Source organism: Xyrauchen texanus, chromosome 8 (genome assembly GCF_025860055.1).
Source record: "Xyrauchen texanus isolate HMW12.3.18 chromosome 8, RBS_HiC_50CHRs, whole genome shotgun sequence".
NCBI classification, from domain to species: Eukaryota; Metazoa; Chordata; class Actinopteri; order Cypriniformes; family Catostomidae; genus Xyrauchen; species Xyrauchen texanus.
Window position 1 is genome coordinate 1,835,327 of NC_068283.1, and position 25,938 is coordinate 1,861,264.

General features: G+C 38.9%; 1 protein-coding gene across 4 annotated transcripts in view; it reads left to right on the top strand.

The window, feature by feature from the left end:
* Positions 1-25,938, top strand: part of LOC127647464 (testis-expressed protein 2-like) — a 71,624-nt gene that overhangs the window by 42,116 nt on the left and 3,570 nt on the right. For 3 of the 4 annotated variants that reach the window (XM_052131723.1, XM_052131722.1, XM_052131721.1), the window contains 10 exons: positions 2,674-4,231; positions 9,391-9,591; positions 9,812-10,130; positions 10,409-10,617; positions 13,188-13,331; positions 13,416-13,515; positions 18,159-18,279; positions 22,046-22,156; positions 24,615-24,824; positions 25,015-25,135. In XM_052131723.1, coding sequence (XP_051987683.1) covers positions 2,699-4,231; positions 9,391-9,591; positions 9,812-10,130; positions 10,409-10,617; positions 13,188-13,331; positions 13,416-13,515; positions 18,159-18,279; positions 22,046-22,156; positions 24,615-24,824; positions 25,015-25,135 — 3,069 coding nt within the window. In that variant the 5' untranslated portion in view covers positions 2,674-2,698. The remainder of the gene's footprint in view (positions 1-2,673; positions 4,232-9,390; positions 9,592-9,811; positions 10,131-10,408; positions 10,618-13,187; positions 13,332-13,415; positions 13,516-18,158; positions 18,280-22,045; positions 22,157-24,614; positions 24,825-25,014; positions 25,136-25,938) is intronic. The other variant, XM_052131724.1, reaches the window with a different exon arrangement.

A 25,938-nucleotide genomic window follows, 5' to 3' on the forward strand; every position in this document is an offset into this window, starting at 1 on the left:
CCGTCATGTCAGTGTGACAGTGAGTCTGGAGTCTGAGCACTGGTCTTATATTGCTGAGATTGGCACAGCATGTTCGCAATAATTGAATGAGAGTGCTGAATCTATGCCAATACTGCAAATCATAGCTCTAACGCTGATAAAAGACCTCTGTCTCTCTCTCTTTCTCTCTCTCTCTCAACCTCTCTTTCAGGGCATGCAGGGAATAGTCCACATATTTTGACGAAATCCTGTTTCACATCATTCTTCTATTTACCATGATATTCAGTTCTTGCATCACATATTTTTCAGTTTGTTAGGTTAGAGGGAATAAAAAATTTGTCAATAAATGGCATTTAAGTTTAAGTTGCCTTAGCAGCTGTGCATCATTAAATCGACACTTTAGTTTCAATAAGTCAGTTTTACAGACAGAGGAACTAAAGTGCACACAGAGTTCTCGCAGATCCTTAAAAAGTCTTAAAATGTCTTAAATTCAGTTTTCAAAAATGTAAGGTCATAAAAAGTCTTAAATATCTTAAATGATACAACAAAAGTTTGAATTTTTATTTAAAGAGGTTTTTAATTTGGGGGCGGACAGACATGAATTGTGATATGAGCTTATGTCATTATCAAATAGGAATAGGATTTAATTATTTAAATGCATGTGCTGCGTCCTTCAAAGTGAAAACATGACTGTTGTATTTTCTCCAAGCACCCGGCTTGTGCGCTTTTGCAGAACAGTTCACAATCATTCAGCCATATCAGACATTTATGACAAGCTATCACTAAAGATCAACTGTTGATGATGATTTAGTGTGATGAAATCTAATTTGATGAATTGTGACAGTTTACTTTTATTTGTTATATTGTAATATGTTGTAGATTATTGTAGGAGTGCACATTTTCTATCTTTTATTTGTTTTAATGAGCAGCTTGAAGCAGAAGCGCAAACATTTCAAAATAAGAGTTCCCCGTGTATTTCAAAGTGAAATTGCCTCTAAAGTTCCCTCCCCATCACAGGAAGGAAATTCTAAGAACATTTAATATAGGCTACCAATGAAAAAAATATATAATAATATTGGCAGATTAACTGGCTTTGATTCAACACATTGTCGAATCAGCCCAATCCAATATCGGTAAATCAGTTTTAATGTGATTTATATGTGGAAAACATGTCTTGAGTATAGGGTTGCAGCGGTATACCACGGTTTGAAAATTGACGGTTATCATACCATGTACATTTGCTTATCTACGGTATTGAGAAAAAAATGCAACCGGATGGAGAATCTCAAATTCGCTTGCGCATCTCCTTTCCTACTCGTCTGCCTGTCGGACTCGTTAACTTGCGTCACACACACACACAAGGGGCGAGGGGGTCTGACATGAGTGTCATAAGTGACAAATAAATGAACACATTTGATACATAATTCATGCTATATCAATTTTAATTTAGGCATTAACCTTTTTGAAAGTTGCAGTGTAGGTCAATGAAGATTTGAAAAACTAAAATCATATACTACTGGTAAGTTTGTGTCTGAAACATTAAACGATTAGAACGATACCAAGTACAACTATTATCATCCAGTATCAGCCGATATGAATACTACAGAGTAGTATGGGTGCATCCTTATTTTGGGCTATCATCACCTAGGCCACAAGGAATATACAGTATATCGGAACATGTATTATAGACATACCCTTATGCCTAATGTTCCAAATATATAAAGAGAATGCATTGAGTTAATTTTAAATAAACAGGATCATGAAAATTAGAACTGCTTCTGGCTATGTGCCCTAGTTGAGCACACTGTCTCTTAGTTCAGGAAAACTCTTGATGTGACATCTCTTTACAGCATTCTCTTTTGCTTCCCCTATCTTTCCCCTGCTGTCAGAATACTTGCCACTCTTCCCAATGTATCTCTTAAAAGACTGTGTTTATTATATATTCTTAATACAGTGTCAGCCAGGTCAAAGATATGAATAGATGGATTTTGAAAATGAACTCAAATTGCCAACGCCATGTGTAATTTGTGGGATTATGGCGTGATTAATTGTCATGGTACTTTGATGCTGGGAAGAAGTCTAAATAATTGCAAAGCATTACTTTTGTGTGGCCAACCATGACAGCGGGATATTGAGATGTGATTATTTAAGTGTGTTTTTGTGTAGAAGCTGCATTATTATTCTTTTAATAGCAATTCAAAAGCCTCAGATTAATTACATTTTTTAATTAAATGCATTTATCTTTTCCCCTGGCATGGAGCAGAGTTTGTTGAAGAAATAATGCCATAGCTGACCATAACAGGCTAAATGAGAGCCTCCATGTGTACATGGCTGCTCCACATAGATGTTTGAGGACAAAAACACTGGAGCTGTGTTTGGCCCACACAAGACCAGCTTTGATTAACAGCCTGCAACAGTTGTTTGTACCTGTAGGAAAATCATTAGATTACAGCACTTATTGATACTTTTCTGCTGAAAAGTGTCTTAGAGCAGTTTGGACCACCTTAAATAGTTAAGATGACCTTAATTGATTTTAGATGGGCAAAGCTAGTCTTTTGTTACAGAAAACCTAACTTGTAGCCAACCAAAACCTGCATGTATTTGCATGTAGTTTTAAAATGTAATTTAAGCTTGTCACCAGCTGAGCCATTGTATAAGTTTTGTATGTAACTTGTATCCTCTTTGTACCCACAGGTTGTGGACTCTTTTGAGTGGTGCCATGACCAGTCAGGGTGGTGGCCATGAAGACACTCTAAGACCATCTTCTTCCCCTTCTTCTCGGCCCTCCACTGCCCCAAAGCTACAGGTGCAGCGCTCGCTCTCCCGAGATACCATTACCATACACTTTTCTGCCAAAGGAAATGAGGAAGAGGAAGAGGAAAATGAGCTCTACAGGCTGGCTGTTACCCCATCCAGTCTGGAAACTGAAGATCAGAGTGTAGTCACAGCTCAGGAGGCCAGCGAGGAGCTTCTCTTGGAAGGGTTGGTGGCAGATATGGATACAGGGGTGTCGTCCCCCTCATTCATCCAGACCCATAGCTCTGCCCTGGCAATCCAGAACCCTTCATCCACTTCTATTCCTGTTAGCTCCTCATGGCCCTCAGAACAAAAGTCAACTCCCCTTATACCTTCTACCCATTCAGCCTCTTCCAGCTCATCCCCAGCCAAGGCTTCTGCCCTACCCTCAAAACCTTTGTTGAGCCTGGTCAAGTCCCTTTCTACTGAGGTAGAATCTCGGGATGCTGTTGCAGTTGCCCCCCAGGCAATGAGGCATCGTCATTTGATGAAAACACTGGTTAAGTCTTTTTCCACTGACACGGCCCGACCAGAAAAAGAGGCTTCATCTACTCATCGGTCCCTAGATTCCCGACTCAACTTACACCTTTTCAAACCTTTTACCCAACCTCGCATTCCAGCTGCCAGTGGAGACTCCAAAACTGCTCCCTCATCCCCCCTTGCCTCACCTGACTCGCGCTCCTTTTTCAAGGTTCAGGAGGTGGAGGCACGTATTGAAGACACAAAGCGGCGCCTGTCGGAGGTCATGTTTGATCCCCTTCAGCTGCTCAGCAAAATCATTGGTGAGGATCCTGGTGTCAACACTTCCACTTCTACAACAACCGGGATTTCCTACTGGTCCAGAAACCTTTCCTCCAGTGCCTCTGAACTTTCCAACCTGTCTGCTCTCAATGGCCACTCAGAAAGTAACAACAACTACTGCATCAAGGAAGAGGAAGACCCAGAGGTGGATAGTCCTTTAGATGGGGGAACCATTGAGTTGCGTCTGCAAAGGTCTCCCTCTCTCGGTTTGGACAGGTGTTCCATGTCGACCCTTGCCCGTCAGGAAGATGAAGAGTTCTGCGAGCTCTACACCGAAGACTTTGAGCTCTGTACTGACACAGAGCTGGATGGAGTAGAGCCTCATTCGTCCCAGGTCCGACGAGGAAGTACAGAAGGATGCAGTGAGGAACCAACTGAAGGAGGGGAGGAGGAAGAGGAAGAAGATGAGCCTTCAGGGGTACCCCACAATGGACTGATTCTTCTTATATCTGTAGTGTACGGTTACTTTGTGCTGCCACTGCCTAGCTATGTGTGTTGGGTGTTGATGGGAGTGGCTGCAGGTTTCATGTTGGCGATACTAATGGTGTGGTTGTCCGCAAGTCGCAGATCTTCGTGGGGCCGTCATGGCAGCTGGAGCAGGAGAGAGCAATGGAACAGGATTCCTCTAGATATCAAAGAACCATCCATCTACAAGGTGGGTCTCACCCTGCTACCAAAGATGATTCTGGTCCACTGTGCAAGGCTAGCATTAAGAGCTGCATTAAAAATACTTCTGTCATTTACATGTTTCAGTAGAGAGATTTTTGATCATACCAATCAAAGGTGCAGTCACGTTTACCTTTGCAGTGACATTCCACAGGCAAAGAAGGCGTGCATGGATTTTAAGCTTGTGGCTAACCCACAAAAACTACTTGCCAAGCAGCCTTTTTATACTACACTTCAGACTCTGGGATAGTGAAGTTATAGAGAAACTCTCGCTTAAATTATTTCCTCACGGAGGTCACTGCCAAACCAGACCATCTCCTTTTGGTGAACAATGTGAGTTCACCAAACTCGAACCCCATGTGAAATTCACGTACGGAAAATCTTCATCACCAGAAGTTCATCTGGTAAAATCTGCAATTGTGTTTTTCAAGACTCCCATTGACTGTATTTTGTCTGCGGAATTTTGCCATAAGTCTAATTTGGCAAAAGTAAATGTGACCTCACCTTACATAGTGCCTGCCACTGACAATGTGTCCTCATATTCTCCTCATTTGCACAAGTACCAAATGAACCAAACTTAATGCAGAATAATAGCACAAAGGCCAAATTAATAATTGTACAGCTTCAGAGAATTAAATCTTGACAACATAAGTCCCTAAGGAACTTTAGAACAGTCCAGACCCTAAATGTTTGACTTATGTAATATACTGACGAATGTTGCTGTCGTGGAGTTTTCTTAGATACATGCAGCAGTGTACTTGAACCCAGTGTTTCTCTTTGCTCAAATTATGGACACAAATGAGAGTGCGTGTGATTATGACACTGGATAGAAACATAATACAGATCCCCAAAATATGAATTGGATTTTTCAGAAAAGATTTAAAGCAGACTGTCTGAATGTGGTGGAGCCTTTGATCACAAACAAACACGTAAAAATTAAGCTCTTTTTGAACCACTGTAGATGAGTCATATTTCCACTTAAAATGTTTGAGAAATTATGTTCATCTGGTTAAATCTGCATCATACGTCGTAATGTATGATGCAGCTGTGTATTTACTGGCAGTAATGCTGAGCATCATCATTGTGCCTGAGTGGTGTAATATTACAGTATGGCTTTGTGCATTTGACTCTCTGTCCTTCCAACAAAGCCAGGAAAGTCCTCTATCATACATGTATATATTACAGTGCTTTGATTAATCTGTTCATTTATGCCCTGCTGTATGTGCTACCTTTATTACTGGTCTTGGTCAAGCAGTGCACTTCAGGGGTATTTTTGTCCACTCAGGTTTTCGGAGGCCAAGCACTAAAGGAAAGTTGTTGCACTGATTGGGGAGGGTCTGAAATGACACTGGACCAATTTAGTGGTCTGCCATTGAAACACTATAGCACCACCAACTGCTCAAGTTCAACTCAACGGACCCTTTTCACTGACTTTTCACACCCCCTTATTTAGCAGCATAAATCTAGCATTTTTTTGGTGTACATTTATTACAATGTACTATGGATTATATTACACTAGAATTCGTTTTAAAAAACGAGTGTGTGTGTACAGTATATTTACCATGTGTGTATACTGTAAATGCCTTGTTGATGAGAGAAGTCAACAGAGAATGGCCAGACTGGTTCAAACTGACAAAGTCTACGGTAACTCCAATAACTACACTGTACAATTGTGGTGAGAAGAATATCATCACTGAACGCTATTCTGAGATGCGGGTTGGCGCTGTTTCGGATGTTGTGGCTGATTCAGAATAACATTCTGAGATGCTATTCTTCTCACCAAAATTGTACAGAGCGAACCAGTTCTGTTGACCTCTCTCATCAACAAGCCATTTCTGTCCACAGAACCGCTGCTCACTTTCTTTTTTGCATCATTCTGAGTAAATTCTAGTGACTGTTGTGTGTGAAAATACCAGAAGATCAGCAGAAATACTCAAACCAGCCCATCTGGCATCTGAAAATGCTGATCTCCTCAGATTTTCTCACACAACAGTCTCTAAAATGTACTCAGAATGGTGCCAAAAACAGAAAACGTACAGTAAGCTTCAGTTCTGTGGATTGAAACGCCTTGTTGTTGAGAGAGGTCAACAGAGAATGGCCAGACTGGAACTGACAACGTCTACGGTAACTCAGATAACCACTCTGTACAAATGTGGTGAGAAGAATAGCATCTCAGAATGTTTTGATATGTTGCTTCAATATATCCACATAAATTTCCTTCCTCATTATGCCCTATATTTTGTTAAGTGCACCAGTTCCTCCTGCAGCAAACACCCCCACAACATGATGCTGCCACCCTCATGGTTGGGATGGTGTTCTTCTGAACCATCTTCCTCCACACATTAAGATGGTTATTATGGCCAATCAGTTCAATTTTTGTTTCATCAGACCAGAAGACATTTCTCCAAAAAGATCTTTGTCCCCATGTGCACTTGCAAACTGTAGTCTGGCTTTATTATGTTGGTTTTGGAGCAGTGTCGGCTTCTTTGTTGAGCAGCCTTTCAGGTTATATCGATATAGGACTCGTTTTACTGTGGATATAGATACGTGTCTACCTGTTTCCTCCAGCATCTTCACAATGTCCTTGGGATTGATTTGCACTTTTTTCTAGTAGACAGAATGCGGAGCGGTATGATCAGGGATGTAGTGGAGGCTAAACGCACGTAAACGCCGTTTACGCACCTCCCAAAATTCGGAAATAGCGTTTACCCACCTCCAAAGTGGGTTTATCCACCTCTAAATTGCGTTTATCCACCTCTAAATAGATAGTTCCTAAGCCATTTTAAATTAAGCTTATGTCATTTTAGTTTCATATTGTTCATTATTAGTTTCATAGGTTGTTAAACCTAAGACGAAGTCTTTCATAATGCGCTGCTGCCAGTGTTTCCCATGCGCGTGCATCGATGTTGACTACCAGCTATATACAGTGTGCTGACCTCAAAAATCCAGCTGTATTCTAACAATAACTTAGCTCTCCTTATTAGCTAGGCTCCTTGCATGCTGGCTAATAAGTAATAACTGACAGTGCTGTGTTGGACAGATTTATGCAGCGGTGTTCCATGACGGAGAGAGAGCGCGAGAGGTACAGGTGAGAGAGAGAGAGAGAGAGAGGGACGAGCGAGAGGTAGCCTAGTGCTGCGCGAATGCGCTACGGCTCTCTGCAATCAAATACGATTTTAAATAGGCTAAGTAAAAAATAAATCGAAAATCAATGTGTGGCGGTCAGCGTTGATATTGTGGCGGGCAAAAATTCTTTGATTCCAGCTTGTTAAATGTGAATATGTTCTAGTGTCTTCTCCCCTCTGTGAGTTGTGGACAAAACGAGACATTTGAGGACGTCATCCTCCTGAGCTATTGGGAAACACTGATCCACATTGTTCTGACATATTATAGACCAAACAACTAATTGGTTAATCGAGAAAATATTCAACAGATTAATCGATTATGAAAATAATCCCAAATCCCTAATCATTATGTACAAGTGCATTGCATTGGAAGCCCTGGATATAAGCCTCCCTCTCTATCTCTCTTAAATATTTTTGTTCTCTCTGTTTTGTCATTTAGTAAACTTTATAGATTTCAACCATATTCCTTCTTGGGTCTCTTTAACAAGAACTTAGATTAATGTATGAATTGAATAGTGATTGTGTGACCTATGATGAGGGAACAACCAGTGATACCCTTGGTAGTACCATCAAATGATAGCCTATAGCGATGTCATCAGGATACACATACACCGGTAGGCAGTGGCCCACCTTACCGGGTGACCACGTCGTGGTCCACCAGAATTTATAGTTTACCCACCTCTTTTTTACCACTACACCTCTGGGTATGATGGCTGTGTGGTCTCATGGTGTTTATACTTGCGTACTATTGTTTGTACAGTGGAACATGGTACCTTAAGGCAATTGGAAATTGCTCCCAAGGATGAACCAGACTTGTGGAAGTCAAAAAAAATTCTGAGGTCTTAGCTGATTTCTTTTGATTTTCTCATGATGTCAAACATAGATGCACTGAGTTTGAAGGTAGGCCTTTAAAATACTTCCACAGGTACACCCCCAATTCAGTACACCTCCTATCAGAAGCTAACTGGCTATTTGTCTAAAGGCTTGACATAATTTTCAGTTTTTTCTCCAAGCTGCTTAAAGGCACATTTAACTTAGTGTAAGTAAACTTCTGACCCACTGGAATTGTGATATAGTCAATTAAATGTAACACAATCTGTCTGTAAACAATTGTTGGAAAAATGACTCTTGTCATGCACAAAGTAGATGTGCTAAACGTTCTGTAAATTTCTGAAATTTACATACACTTAGGTTTAAGCTGGAGGAAACGGGTAGACAAATATCTATATCCACACTAAAACATAACCTGAAAGGCTGCTCAACAAAGAAGAAACCACTGCTCCAAAACCACCATAAAAAGCCAGAATCTAGTTTGCAAGTGTTTATGGGGCCAAAGATCTTACTTTTTGAAGAAATGCCTTCAGGTCTGATGAAACGAACATTGAACTGTTTGGCCATAATTACTATCGTTATGTTTGGAGGAAAAAGGGTGAGGCTTGCAGCTGAAGAACATCCCCAACAGTGAAGCATGGGGGTGGCATCATCATGTTGTGGGGGTGCTTTGCTGCAGGAAGGACTGGTGCACTTCACAAAATAGATGGCATCACGAGGAAGGAAAATTATGTAGATATAATGAAGCAACATCTCAAGACATCAGCCAGGAAGTTAAAGCTTGGTTGCAAATGGGTCTTCCAAATGAACAATACCTCCAAAGTTGTGGCAAAATGGCTTAAGGACAACAAAGTCAAGGTATTGGAGTGGCCATTACAAAGGCTACCTATATTTGACCCAAGTCAAACAATTTAAAGGCAATGCTACCAAATACTAACAATGTGTATGTAAACTTCTGACCCACTGGGAATGTGATGAAAGAAATGAAAGCGGAAATTAATAATTCTTTCTACTATTATTTTGACATTTCACAATCTTAAAATAAAGTAGTGATCCTAACTGATCTAAGACAGGGAATGTTTTCTACGATTAAATGTCAGGAATTGTGAAAAACTGAGTTTAAATGTATTTGGCTAAGGTAAACGTCTGATTTCAACTGTATGTGTATATATATGTGTTCTTGTTTGCCCAGGGCTGGATGAATGAGATTTGCAGCTATGACCCCGAGACGTATCATGCCACCCTCACCCACTCTGTGTATGTGCGCCTGGAGGGCTCCGTCCTGCGCCTATCTAAACCCAACCGCAACATCCCTCGCCGGGCAACCTTAAATGAGACCAAACCTGATGTAACCTACATCAGCCAGAAAATATATGACCTCACCAACAGTAAGGTAGGAGATCTCTCGATGTTTATTCACCTTTTTTACTTGTAAAATAAATAGTTCATATTAGTCGCTGCTGATAGCTACTGAGAACTGTCCGTTATCGGCAGAAATGCATGCCAATAGTACCCCCAACCCAGAGCTTGAGGGGACTAAACTGAGCATTAACAGACTAGAGTATGAAACATGCTAATTGGGGTTATGTTTCAATTCTGCTTACATAAATCAGATCTACCTGGTGCCTCATGGTTTGGCCAGGAAACGGGTGTGGAATAAGAAATATCCCATCTGCATTGAGCTGGCCAAGCAGGATGACTTCATGGCTAAAGCCCAGGGAGATAAGATCGAGGCAGTGGAGGAGAAGACCCCTGCTGCCGGTGATAGGATTGAGGCGGTTGGCACGAGTGAGGAACCGAAGAGAGCGCACACAGAGCCGGTGCTGTACCTGTTTGGGAGGACTGGTAGAGATAAAGAGGAATGGTTCAGAAGAATGCTGTTTGCATCCAAACTAAAGTCTGATGCCAAGAAGCCTTCAGGCCGGCCTACCAGTAAGATTAAACTTAAGAAGAAGCTTGTATGTGAAGGGCACACGTTCAGTTATAGTGTGATTAGGCAGATGTACAATAAACCTTAGCAGAGATGTATTGTAATGATGTACAAATGCTTTTACACTGTCAGATACATTTGTAATAATTTTACCTATAGGGGTTCAACAGCTTGTCACTGGGGCAGTTTCCTCAAATTTACATCCACTGCACCCCCTGCATGTCAATCAGAATGTATTAAAGTGATGTCTGATTTACGTATCACAAAAATCTCTCTACAGGTTGTTTATCTCATAGTCGCAGCAGCAGTCGTGGCAGTCTCGATGAAGTTCTCCATTCTCATCCCAGACAGAAAGATCTTGGTGCCAGTGTCAAACAAAAAGTTCTGGAATACAACATCTACATGGCCAAATATGTCAGCCAGTCCACAGGCACCCCTGTCACAAGCCCTGTGCAGAGTGCTGGGAGCAGTCCCGGAACTGTTAAGAAGGTTCACAACATTTACAATATCCATTTTATGAAGGACCTAGTCCTTAATCTGATCCTAATAGCAATTAAACCCACCTGTGTCAAGTAATCAAATCCCAAAGCCCAGAATTTGACATTGTTGCTAGGGATGGGATGATAAATTGAATTCTGATACATTGCGAACAAAAAAATTACTAATCATATCGAGGCTATTATAAATCTATATATTTCGACATTTAAAACATTTTTTCTGTCCAGGTGATTATAAATTAAATGACCCATGAAACATAATCTCTCCATCGCTTGATTTTACTCCTCCTGCGCGATTTTACTCCTCAAAGTGCCAGAATTTTTTTTTTTTGAAATTGAAGTACTGGAATACCTGGACAAATTCCTTGTTTTGTTGAAAAGTGCTTGAGATTAAAACGGTCCATATGCGTCCATCAAAGACGAGATCCCGCACTCCACTTTCATTAAATAATGTGTCTTTTAATATCCTCTCTGTTCTTTACAGTCAGATAAAAAAAAGTTACAATAAATATTAATCACAAATAGCACTGAAACTAAAAACTGGAACTTCTCTCTCATTAATGCATGAACAAAAACAACTCTACGAGTCTGTCAAGTCATGTAATTTTTATTGTCATTTCAACCATTTACGATTAGTACAGTACACAGGGAAACAAAGCAACGTTCCTCCAGGACCATGAAGCTACATAAAACAACATAAAAACAAACACACAACTATGTGATACTACACAGAACTAAATAAGACCTACACATTACTACATAAAGTACATGTGTGCAAACAGTACACACATGCATGCATCTCTGTGTCATCTCTCTTCTTTTTCGGGTCATGTTCTGTTCACTTCAGTTCTATTTATTTTTCTGCATCTGATCCCCCTGAATGTAGCCCACTATTTTGGAAGGCTTGTTTGTTTGTGATCTCTTCTTATAGAGAAAGGTATATGAGAAACTCTTTTTATTCATATCGAATCAAGATAATTGATGCATTAGGTTGCACTACTCTTTCACATTAAAATCTGTATTATTGTGGCAGGGGGCCATATGCTTAAATGCACATTTAAAATATTGATGACTTCTGTGCTTTAGCATATTCATACCAAACGTATTATTTGCCATGAGGGTGCCTGCTCAGTTCAGAACAGTGCCAACCAGTGGTCACGAGATTATATATATATATATATATATATATATATATATATATATATATATATATATATATATATATATATATATATATATATATATAAACAAAAAAGGTTCAGTGTGGTATAGTGAGTCTAGCGATATGAAAATGTCTGCCAATTTGGATGTCTGCCATTATGAATTCAGGCATAAAATGATGAATTTTATGAACGAACTTTATGAAACTCATAAATGTCTTTGGCACCGTGCTCTGAAGGGACTCAAAAGGTTTTGGGCCAGCACCACCTTGTGGTCTAAAATTATAATGCTATTTCTAAAAATGCTAATAACTATTGACTCTTTTGCCTACTGTCATGAGACTAGTCTTGATAGATTCTGTGGTTCATGCCGAGAACAATGATACCAATTATGTCATGATCGAGCAAACTTCCTGTCCACCATTTTTTTTATGTTTTCGAACTCCTCCTAGACGGTTTGTGCGATTTGCACAGAAATTGGCCTGCATCATCTAGAGGTACTCACAACAAAAATTATTCACAGAATTTTGACAAACCATTCTGTTTTCGAATGGCACTTTAACAAATTTGGCGAAGAATGCACAAAATTGAACTTGAGGCTGTATCTCCGCAACGCTTTGGGGGGTTGGGACAAAACTTGGTACGTGTTATCACCATTAGGCCCTGAGGTTACCCGCAGAGTTTTTGCACACTGCCCCCTTCTGGTCAGGAGATACAAAAATTCTTGAACGCTTTCCTGCCTGATAACATCATGCCCAGATACTATCTGAGCAGTTTCAGAACAGCGCCACTTACTTGACAAAAGTAGTAGCTATTTTTAGTTCATTTTATGATTGAAAGTTTACTTTTTCTAACACTGTTCATCTAACCAAAAACATGTCACAAAACTTATTTTGCAGCTCATTTGCAGCTCGATAATTTGCTTGACCTCCTTGCAGCCATATTTTTATTTGTTTCCATCTTGGTGTAAACCGACCTTTCATCTGCAATTCGTCTAGCAAATTCATCTTTAATTTGGTCATGAAGTCATTGCCATCTAAAATTATAAATGTGAAATTTTATTTTAAATTTGACAAATTCAAATTTGAATTTAACAGCCTTACCAGGTACAAGCTGTGACAATGAGCTCCTCCAAAGAAGAATTATTCCTTTTGATTTGACCAGATTGACAGACGTTTCTGAGGTTTATGACACTCAATCTCTTCATTAAATCGTTTGGTTTGAGAAAAAAGGTTTTAGCAAGTAAACAAGATGTCTTTGAACACACCTTTATACCAGCTTAGTCTCTTTCTTATTGTTTAAGGTGTGCGGTGGCTACAGCATTGACACTACAGCGCTAGCCCTCTATACTGTAGTGTCTTGGATGCTTTTTTCTGAAGAACTTTCTTTGTGTATCTCATAGTTTCCAGCCTGTCATGTGCAAGAGGCAGAGTCTGAGGCCTGGATCAACGCACTCTTGGGTCGCATATTCTGGGACTTCCTTGGAGAGAAATACTGGGCAGATGTGGTTTCCAAGAAGATCCAGAAGAAGCTGAGTAAGATCAGGGTAAGAACTATCCAATACTGACCAGACCAGACAGACTTACTGAGTATTTCATGCAAAACAGTAACTTTGTGTTGATTGTTACAGCTGCCATACTTCATGAATGAGCTGACCCTCACCGAGCTTGACATGGGCATTTCTATGCCCAAGATCCTCAGCTCCTCGAAACCATCTGTAGATCACCGAGGTAAGACCTTTTGTTTCTGGATTGTAAGTGTTGTTTGCAAAGCCAAACATTACCATTGCTCATATTCAGAGTAATTGATTTGAACAAACCCCTAACACCCTGTCTACCCTGGGCGCGTTGACACGAATGTTCTAAACCATTTAATTTGTGTAGCAGCGCCATCGCGTGCAGAGCAAAATGGAACGGGACATCTGTTTATTGTAACGGATGCTTCCAGTGGAGACAGCATCATTAGTTGCATTTCCACTGCCGGGCCTAATGAAGGCGTGCTAGTGCGTGCCAAGGCCAATTGCACTTGTTAAACAGCTTTTAATATCTTGAAGTGGAGGAACTTTGATCGATACCATTGAATACAAATAATTTTTTATCAATAACATTGTACACCTCTGGGTGCCGAGATATTTGTCTGATGTCCAAAAAAAAAATTGCACAATGATGCACAATGGACAAAGCAGTGCCCAAAGGAAGAACTCTCCATGGTTTGAGATCATGGAGAATGTTGGATATCATCCTAATGTTAGTGCCGAGACCACTCGGGACACCATGACAGTCAAGTGAGTTGTCAATGTTAAATTATCTTGCTAAGTAGCTAACATTTCCATACAATATAAACTTTATATTCTAGATCAGGGGTTTTCAAATTGGGTTAAAGTGAGCCTCCCCCTAGAGACCTTGAAGACAGCCATGACACCCCCACCCACCCACCAACAACCCCACTAACACCTCCACAACCACTAATTAGGCTATTATAATAGGTACTTCTAGGCTACTACTACAAAACTACATTTATGCATTTGGCAGATGCTTTTATCCAAAGCGACTTACAGAGTACTTATTACAGGGAGCAACCTGGAGTTAAGTGCCTTGCTCAAGGACACAATGGTGGTGACTGTGGGGATCGAACCAGCGACCTTCTGATTAACAGTTATGTGCTTTAACCCACTACACCACCACCACTCTACATTTTCTTTTTATTAAGCTATCAACGTTCCATTTTCTTTTTTCATTTTGAGATTGAAATGTTTTGAAAAAATATTTGTAAAATATATTGTGAACACACAATTTGCAACACATTTTTACCACAATCAAGCAATTGGGAAACTGTTAAAATTAGACTTCTGAACAGAATATTCCACAGTCAAAGAACTAAACGAAGTATTCTCAACAGCCCTGTACAAAAGAGCCAACAAAATCAGACAGAACGAAGTCAGCACGATGGACAGCTCTATTTTCTGATCACTGAACAGATAACCCTCGATGGTCAAATAACTAAACTGGAAACATGTTCATTAACTACTAATGTTATCTCAACTGATTAAGAGCTATTTTTGAGATTTTAGGCTACTTAAGCTAATTCAACTTTGAAAATGTCGACATCAGATATCAAACGGCATCAGCTATGGTTTGTCACAGAATCAAATGCATAAAAATCACTTCCATATAGGCCTACGTTAAGCAAAAAAAGAAAAAGAATAAAATCCGATAGCCGATTTTGCCTCTTCATTTTCATCGTCCCTACATCAGTGGGAACAATGAGTCTGGCTTTTTGATGCGTACAGGTGATCGATGCAGGGCTGCACGGTAGAAAGGAATAAACGTAAATCGTCCTCCACCTGCAGCCTTGATCGGTAATTTGCTTTTTATCAGGGTCAAAGCGGAAAACCGGCACTCTCATAAGTAAGTGGAGGTGAAGGGGATGAGGACTTTCATAGCCTTTCGAGAGAGGTGGAGAAATTCAGTCAATACAGAACGATCCATTTTGCAACACGCATATGCATAACTCGCACTTTAACACGCAAGCTAGCAGGACAGATGTGTACAGACGTGAACCATTATCAGGGGTCATACACATTTTTACCAATCATTTTCCATGACTTTGAGGCGAATTTTCATGACCATACATTTCCTAAAACATCTATGTACACATGCCAAATAAGAAAAATCCATGTCAATTTCATTTACCACAGCATATATTAACTAAAATGAATGACAAATGACAAACTATGTGGTTTACTAGAAAATAAACATTTATTTAAACAACACTCACTGACACCAGAGTTAAATAATAGTTATGACTGTTAAATAATATAATGTGTCAAACCCTGAGAACTCCATTGTGTAGCCTTCATAAACCTAAATGACTCAGAGGGGCAAGAATGTTTGAAAAAGGAAATAAAAGTGTCCATTAACACTAATTAAGATTAAAACAGCAGACTTTAACACTGTGGAGGCGCGAGCCTAAATAAATGTACATTTATTTTATTTTCACTTAAAGATGATAAAAAGCTTACAATTATTTGAACAGATATAGAATAAAATAGTGCTCAAATCCTTGTAAGCTATTAAACGCATTTAGTCAAGTGTTAAGGATTCTGCTAAATACGTTATATACATGCTTTGCGTATTGTGTAATGTCCTGTAATGATGGATCCGCACCCCTTCAGTGTGTGTGCGATGGTGAATGTCCTGACTCCTGCCAGTTCATTAAACTATTCGCTCATCATGTAGGAGACCTGCTGAGCTCAGAGGATCAGTGTGTCTATCAGCCAATCAGAGCAGAGCATTCTCAAGAACTGACCTTTCACTCGCTCAGGAGGAAGTGTGTGTCGTGACTGCGTGGCTTTCAAGAGTTGCAGGGGTTCGTTGCGTCTCCTGCATGAATTAAATCAATCACACCCAGTGAAGACTACTGACAGTGTGCTGTTGGGGTATTATTTGCAAATCATGAAAATATTGCATTGCTTGTCTTCAATGGTGAATAACATGAATCCCACCAGACTGGCACATCACCAAAACCAACTATTACTTAATATTATTTTCTTCTTTGAAGCACAAAAGAAAGCATTTTGAAGGATGTTCATGTTTCTTTTCTTACAATTAAAGTGAATGGGGATCCAAAAATGCCACAAAAAAGCACATTAAAGGTATTATAACAGTAGCAATATCATTTGTGTACCAAGTTTTCTGAAGTCATACGATAGCTTTGTGTGAGGAACGGATGGAGCGGAAGTGTTTATTTATTGAAAATCATCCTGAAGGATGCTGCCGCATATTCATACTCTGTGTGAACCACATCTGTTCTTTGTCAGTGATGCCAAACATGGTTTGTTGCATCTATATGTGAATGCGTGAATTCAATTTGAGAGGAACAGCAGAAGACAGGTACATTTTAGACTTCAATTTTGGTCTGTTGCTTACTCAGAGATATTGTATTGACTTTTCTTGGTATATTGCAGACAGGTTTTATTGAATACATTTATTATATTTATATGTTGATTTTTTTTTTTCCCTTTTTGGAGCTTTAGAGCAACTTTGTGCCATGTTTTAGGCCATCTCACTTGTCTTAACTATTCTTTTAACCCCTTACAATCTGTGGACTCACCGGTGGGTGGGCAAGTAGTGTGTAATAAGTTTACACTTAAAATGTAAAAGTCCCTGGAAACATATATAGTTATACTATGTGGTACCATTTGAAAGCTTAGAATCTGAATGTTTCACAGAAAATAGTATGTTACATAAAATAACAAGATAAGACCCGAAAACCTCCATCTAGCAATTGAGCACCACCTTGTGAGAATGATGTAGAAATATGAATACAAAAGTTTCTTTCAGAAAACTCTAAAATATGCCATAATACCACAGTTTGAATGATTATCAAAAGAATCTCGAAGTGAAATAAGAGCTCTGTAAGATCAACAAAGACAAATGTTTCATTCTGCTTCTGTAAGCCCCAAGTAGCCTCAAACTCTATATCAGCTCTTACTTTAGGCTGTTTTCTTCCAAATTAGCCATTTTCTACTTGTCTGTGAGCTTGCTTTATTAAATAATCCAATGTTATTTCTCCGATGTCCAGAATAAAATATGCAGTCCAGATTAAAATGCATGATAAACATATCATCAGCAAAATATGTTCCCGACAACTGATGATTAAAAAAACATGGCAAAGACGTGGATCTCAGCTTTCTAACGCTATGTAGATTAAGCTTCTAGTACACCGAGATGCCGAGATATTTAACGAAACAGCACGGAAAGTACGTGGAATCACAAAATAGACGATATATATACAGTATAATAGACTAATGTCTATGGACAAGCACATGGCGACTGCTCAGCAGCGTTGGAGCGCCACCTGCATTTCAGATCTGTATATTGTGATGGAAGGTGTATAGAAATATTTGTTCTAGTTCTTGCTTTCATCTAGTGGAATGAACTAATGCTTTGGCAGGGACATAAAGCAAACAGAGCCTGAATCACAGGCTTTCAAAGACAGGATAAACAACCAAAATAATTATAAAAAAGAATGTTTGTAAGATTGTAAACCAGTATGAATTATTATATAAATTAAACAACAATATTAATGATGAATTATTTGATTCTTAATGGGACATTAAATTTTTTCTTTTTTTATTATTGAATTATACCATTATTTTGATTACAGTGTGCATATAAGGTAAGCTTTTAAATTCAGGTGTGAAAAATTACAGGCGGTAGACAAAATATGATGAAGTTCATCAAACTCTTGATCTCAAGGTTTGCTTGGATTCCTTATAATGTTGTATTCTACAGTGAAATGGCACATGTTTGATGATGCTTATCTTAAAACAGTTCTGCTATTAATACCCAATTTATACCTTCCTCTGTAGGCCTTTGGTTTGATTTGGAGATCTCCTATAATGGTTCTTTTCTTATGACCCTTGAAACCAAGATGAACCTGACCAGGCTTGGAAAGGAGGGAGAAGGTTTTGGTGAACAGGGCAAGGAAGGGTAAGAGTGTGGATGTCATTTCAGAAGTCCAATAAATGTATTTATTCTTGATCTCTTGTTCGAAAGATTTAGCAATGAGCTCTGTGTGATGATGTGTTCTTCTGCTGAGATTATCTATTATTTTATTTTTGATGTATTTATAATTTCCTCTTTCTGCTGTTCTCTCTGGACTCATGTCTTTGTGGATGTGAACTTTTAATGGTGAGTTGAATCAGGGCTTTCTGAAATATATCATTATAGTACACATGCTCTGTTGCTTCACAGTCCTCCTTCACTCATAATCCATATGTTCACTATATTGCCCTGCAAAGGCAAATATTTTTTTAGCAGACGGATGTGATGTTTTTCATATGCACACAATGTGTTGCTGCTAGCTTTTCCACATTAGCCATCTTGGTTCAACCCTTACATCTCAAATAATGGACATATTCACACTCAGCGTGGAATGATGGTAAAGCATTTAACTCGCATTGACAGGGTGCTTTTTTCACAGAAGTTTCTCTAGTTGCCACATTCAACATTAATTACAAATGTTTTGTCAGGCCAGCATCGGGGCCAGGTCCCTCCAGCTATGTACGGAAAGCCACAACCGTTGAGTGCATTAAGTGTCCAACGTACACCCTACATTGTTTTGGTTGAAGAAGTACATCATCTGAAAATCATCATCATCAGAAAAAAATGGAGTGTGACATCCACATTTGGCTGAACCATAAAAAAAAGAAGAAGAAAAAAAAGAAATTACACCATTGTTTGCAGTTTCGCTGTTGGGATAGTTATTGTATTTGCCTTTGTAGGGCAGTGTAGCTCTGTTTCAAACCCTAGTGAGTTCCCTTACTGTCTACATAGTCAGCGACCTTCTAAGGCAGCATCCTAACTGAAATGGAATGTTTGAAACTGTCCGTTTGAGCCCTATTCCCTTCAAAGAATTTACCCTCCACTGTGAGAACTTGGGAATAAAAAAAGATTCATTCGAAACTCACTTTTAACATTTATTTTTATTGGAAAGTCTGTTTGAAACAACCCTACAGCATGGCTGCCATGATTTTTCTCCCATCAAAGTGCTCTTTGAAAACATCATTAACTATCAACCAGCTACAAGAAAACAACAACAGTAGTAGCAACATTTTTAAATGATTATTATTTTTCGACATAAGTTCTCTTGTTTTGACCAAACATACATAATTTATTCAAGCGCAAGAGCTTTTGGGTATTCCATACAGCGGCAATTTAGTACTTGATAATTTTGAGTTACTCAAAGCCAATGGTTAAAGAACGTATATATTTGAGTTATGGTTCCAAAATGTGACATTCCAAGTACTGTTTAATTAGGACCACTTCAAAATTTTTTATTAATGACAACTTTAGGGTTTAGAGAGTAACATTAACTTAAGTTAAACTAGTAAGAAAAGAAAAAAATAAGCTTATGTTGAGTAAACTATTTTTTATTTTTTTTAATAATTTGAGAACTACAGTGCCTTGAAAAATAGTTTGCCCCTCTCTGATTTCTTCTATTTTTGTATATTTTTCATACTAAGTTGTTTTATATCTTCAAAAAAGATACAACATAAAACAAAGGCAACATGAGTAAACACAAAATACAGTTTTCAAATATATATATATATATTTATTTCTTTATTAAAGCAGAAAACGTTATGCAACACCTATATCACACATGTGAAAAATTTACTGTCCCATAAAACGTAATAGCTGGTTGTGTCACCTTTAGTTGTAACTGCAAACAAACACTTCTGATAACTGGACTACAGTCTTTCATAATGGTGTGGTGGATTTTGGCGCACTCTTCTTTGCAGAACTGTTTTAGTTCAACCACATTGGAGGGTTTTTGAGCATGAAGTGACCGTTTAAGGTCCTGCCACAGCATCTCAATCAGGTTCAACACAGGACTTTGACTAGGTCACTCCAAAACTTTCATTTAGCTTCTTTTGAGCCAATCATAGGTGGGCTTACTCCATTACTCCGTCTTGTTGCATAATCCAGTAGCGCTTGAGCTTCAACTCACAAAATAATGACCAGATGTTCTTCTTTAGGATTTTCTGGTAGAGAGCAGAATTCATGTTTCCCTCAATTGTTGCAAGTTGCCCTTGGCCTGAAGCAGCAAAGCATCCCCACAACATCACACTAGCACCACCATGCTTGACCGTAGGTATGATGTTGTGTTTGATTTATGCCAGATGTAACGGGACCCCAAACAGTTCCACTTTCGACTCATCAGTCCACAGAACATTCTCCCAAAAGCTTTGATGATCATCAAGGTGTGTTTTGGCAAAATTCAGACAAGCCTTAATGTTCTTCTGGGTTTGCACCTCGCCACTCTTCCATGGATGGCTTTTTTGGCCAGCGTCTTTCTGATAGTGGAGTCATGAACAGTGAACTTTATTGATGCGAGAGAGGCCTGCAGTTTCTTTGATGTTGTCCTTGGCTTTTTTGTGACTTCCTGGATGAGTCGTCACTGTGCTCTTGGAGCAATTTTGGAAGGTCGGTCACTTTTGGGAAGCTTCACTACTGTGCCAATTTTTCTCCGTTTGGAGATAATGGCTCTCACTGCGGTTCTTTGGAGTCCCAGACCGATGTATTACAGTCACCTTTTTCCTAATTATTTCTGGAATTTCCACTATGAATGAAATTGGCATAGTGTGCTACTGGGTTAGACCTTTCAGCCAACTTCATGCTGCTGAAAAACTTCTATTTAGGTGTTGATGTGATTGAACAGGGCTGGCAGTAATCAGGTCTGTGTGTGTCTAGTCCAGTTGCACCCCATTATGAATACAGTTTTTACAGATTTGGGGATTTAATAACTAAGGGCAAATACTTTTTCACACAGGCCCAATTGATATTGGATAACTTTTTTTCTTCAATAAATAACATTATCATTTAAAAACTGTATTTTGTGTTTACTCAGATGACCTTTATTTTATTTTAGATTTTGTTTGAATTTTTTTTTAACAATTTAGTATGAGATATACATAAAAATAAAATAAATCAGGATGGTGCAAATACTTTTCACAGCACTGTATTAGTATTTTCAATGTGTAGTGCCAAAGAAACAGTGTTTACAGTTTTCGAGGCAATCAACCTATGAATGGCTTTCATAGCTCTATAGTTGTCTTTACTTAATGGGCTGGGATAAAAGAATGTATTTTAACATTGAAAAAGTTACACACTTTAACACACTCAAGTGACTAACTTTCAAACGAAAGTTTAAAAGTTTGACATTAGCATGTTACTAAGCTAACACCTTGATATGCTAACAAGCATAAGAAATATTTAGATGAAATGCTTCGTTTATTTAGATGGAACAGTTTTCTATCAATATTTTTCACTATGAATGAAATACAATCAACTTTTCACTCTACTTTCTTTTAAATACTGTTTACGATATAGTTTTGTCAACCATATTGGATGAAATTTTCACTGTGCTTGTTGCGATGCATTCTGTGATGTTGCCTTCTATTTCTGCCTGTTTGGGTTAGTAATGTGCATATGATATCTAAAAATATTGCCTAGGTAGGTATCTCACTAGGGTTAAAAAATTGCTTGTCCTTTTTTAATCAAGAAACACTTTTTCTTAATGTCTATTAGCATAGGAAGAGTTCATGGCCGTGTGTGTACTATGAGCGTTTTGCATAGAATATGCAGGATTGTAGAATAACATCCTCTATATCCAATTATACTTCTTGCATTCAGAAAGCCAGTTTTAAACATGTTGCTTGAGCCCTTTATGTGTCTGTTTGCGTGCATGTATCAGACCCAGACCACGCACTTACTTCCTGGCCGACAGTGATGAGGAGTCATCCAGTGCGGGATCGTCTGATGAGGAGGATAGTGCAGAAGTGCCTGAAATTCCAGGAGTGGAGGGGTGAGACAGATAAACTTCCTACATCTTAAGTCAGATGTTTACATACACTTTAGCAAAATACATTTAAACTCAGTTTTTCACAATTCCTGACATTTAATCATAGAAAACATTTCCTGTCTTAGGTCAGTTAGGATCACTACTTTATTTTAAGATTGTGAATGATTTATTTCAGCTGATTTATGACTTATTTCTTTCATCACATTCCCAGTGGGTCAGAAGTTTACATACACTTTGTTAGTATTTGGTAGCATTGCCTTTAAATTATTTAATATGGGTCAAACTTTTTGGGTAGCCTTCCACAAGCTTCTCACAATAAGTTGCTGGAATTTTGGCCCATTCCTCCAGACAGAACTGGTGTAACGGAGTCAGGTTTGTAGGCCTCCTTGCTCGCACATGCTTTTTCACAAGTGTTCTATTGGATTGAGGTCAGGGCTTTCTGATGGCCACTCCAGTACCTTGACTTTGTTGTCCTTAAGCCATTTTGCCACAACTTTGGAGGTATGCTTGGGGTCATTGTCCCATTTGCTAATGAGCTTTAACTTCCTGGCTGATGTGTTGAGATGTTTCTTCAACATCCACATAATTTTCATTCCTCATGATGCCATCTCTTTTGTGAAGTGAACCAGTCCCTCCTGCAGCAAAGCACCCCCACAACATGATACTTCTACCCCCATGCTTCATGGTTGGGATGGTGTTCTTCAGCTTGCAAGCCTTACCCCTTTTCCTCCAAACATAACAAAGTTAATTATGGCCAAAACTTGTAATTTTAATTTCATCAAACCAGAGGAAATTTCTCCAAAAAGTAAGATCTTTGTCCCCATGTGCACATGCAAACTGTAGTCTGGCTTTATTATGGTGGTTTTGGAGCAGTGGCTTCTTCTTTGTTGAGCAGCCTTTCAGGTTATGTCGATATAGGACTCGTTTTACAGTGGATATAAATATTGTCTACCTGTTTCCTCCAGCATCTTCACAAGGTCCTTTGCTGTTGTTCTGGGATTGATTTGCACTTTTCACTCCAAACTATGTTCATCTTTATGAGACTTATCCTTCCTGAATGGTATGATGGCTGTGTGGACACATGGTGTTTATGCTTGCGTACTGTTGTTTGTACAGATTAATGTGGTACCTTCAGGCGTTTATAAATTGCTCCCAAGGATTTTTTGTTTTTTTGAATTTCTCCCATTTTCTCCCCAATTTGGCATGTCCAATTCCCAATGCGCTCGAAGTCCTCATGGTGGCGTAGCATCAATCTGGGTGGCGGAAGATGAATCTCAGTTGCTCAGTCAATCCGTGCATCTTATCACATGTCTGGTTGAGAGCGTTACCGCGGAGACCTATAGCGTGTGGAGGCTCACGCAATTCTATGCAGCATCCACGTGCTACGTGCCCCACCGAGAGCGAGAACCACTTTATAGCGATCACGAGGAGGTTAACCCAATGTGACTCTACCCACCCTATTAACCGGGCCAATTGGTTGCTTAGGAATCCTGACTGGAGTCACTCAGTACGCACTGGATTTGAACTTGTGACTCCTGGTGTGGTAGTACGTGTCTTTACATGCTGAGCTACCTAGGCCCCCTTGGCTGATTTATTTTGATTTTCCCATGATGTCAAGCAAAGAGGCACTGAGTTTGAAGGTAGGCCTTAAAATACATACACAGGTACACATCCAATTCAGTACACCTCCTATCAGAAGCTAATTGTCTAAAGGATTGCCATACTTTTCTGGAATTTTCCAAGCTGCTTAAAGGCACAGTTAACTAGTGTGTGTAAACTTCTGACCCACTGGAATTGTGATATAGTCAATTAAAAGTGAAACAATCTGTCTGTAAACAAGTGCTGGAAAAATTACTTGTGTCATACACAAAGTAGATGTCCTAAATTATTGCCAAAACTTTGTGGAGTGGTTAACAAATTGGTTTTAATTACTTCAACCTATGTGTATGTAAACTTCATCTGTATGTCCTTCCATTTCCTTTTCATCCCACTGGTCACATTTGTGATTAAATGTAGTTTTCAGTTTCGAGGGTCTAAAAACAGTTGTTGAAGTATTTTGAGTTGTCAGCTATAAAAAAGGTAAAGGGTCAGGACATTTTCTTGATGGGTTTTGTAAGAATTACACGATAAAGATACAACAACCATATTTAGTGCATATAATAATTAAAGGGTTTATTTGATTTAAGTCTTTCCCCACACAATTGCCTTTTAGTAAAAAATTATAAAAAAATGTAATTACATAACATTTCCCTTTTTGTTAATCTAAACCCCCCATGGTCAATTAACTGGGGGAAAAAATGTGTATTAAATGGATTAATTCCCATGCAAATATCTCCAGAGACATGTGAGAGTCAGTTCCTAACATTCAGAGCTCTGTAATTGAACCAGTGTATGAGTCAAAGTTATTGGATAGTATGACACTGCATGAATAACTGGTTTATGGTTTGTATCTTCTTCACAGTTATCTTGGAGGTCACCGACCCAGTAAAATCATGCGCTTTGTGGACAAAATCACAAAGTCCAAGTATTTCCAGAAAGCCACAGAGACTGAGTTCATAAAGAAGAAGATAGAGGAGGTGTCTAATACTCCTCTGCTCCTCACGGTGGAGGTGCAAGAGTGTCGAGGAACTCTCGCTGTCAACATCCCACCACCTCCAACTGACAGGATATGGTATTTGTGACCTGTTGAAATAACTGCAGAATTATCTACAAGCATCCTCAACATTGTTCGCACGCCATCTGCTGGTCACAACTCAGTACACGTGTAGTCACATTTTATGTCCATGTGCTGCCATAGATCAAGATAGGATTTGGTTTTAAAATGCATTTAAATCAGAGTTCAGTATAAACATGTTTTTCAGGTATGGTTTCAGAATACCTCCTCATCTGGAGCTGAAAGCTCGGCCCAAACTGGGAGAGAGAGAGGTCACATTTGCTCATGTCACAGACTGGATTGAGAAAAAACTAAATCAGGAATTTCAGGTAAACCTGTGTAATGCATAATATTTGATTGATTGCATTATACAGTGGTCCACTAATATTTGAATACTTTGGAAAACTTAAGTCACGCTTAAAAACTCTGAATGGTATTGTGTTCGAAAATGTTACAAATTATTGCAAATAATACCATACTTACCCGTTTGGAGCAAAATATTGCTTGTAGGTGTACATGAGAAGCTCAGCAGTTACATTTAAATGTTAATAAATGCTATTTATATTTTCTGAATCGGTCAAGTCAGCACCTTCAAATTTGTGTCTGGCATGTTGCAAATTAGCACAAATCAAAACTGGTTTGGTCTGCCTGTCCACCTTTTTCCTGTACGCAGAATTTTTCCACAATTACTAATGGAAGCCTGTTTTCGTTTTCTTGTCTCCAGCATTTTCATTTGCACCGGCATATGACTTCAGTGGTTATGGGATGTTTACATTAACATTTGTAAAAATAGCCTTTTAAAAAACATGCCGCTCTATAATGCCAACACTTTACAGTCACGATGACCATCTTTTAAAAGTGCCTAACCTGAGTGGGTAGATGGCAGATGACCCAAGGTCAGTTATGTTGATGTCATTAACTACTTTGAGTTGTAATGACAGACAACAGCACAAGTTGAGTCTGAACTTAATTTTACTCCAACTAACACTTAAAATGGTTGTTGTTCTCCATCTGGATCACTCATTTCAGTAGTTTTAACATTGATTCTTATTGAGACCAAAACCAGAAAACAGTTCAGTGGCAATCAGAATCATATTGGCACCGCCCAATAGTTGGTCATGATGACCTCTTG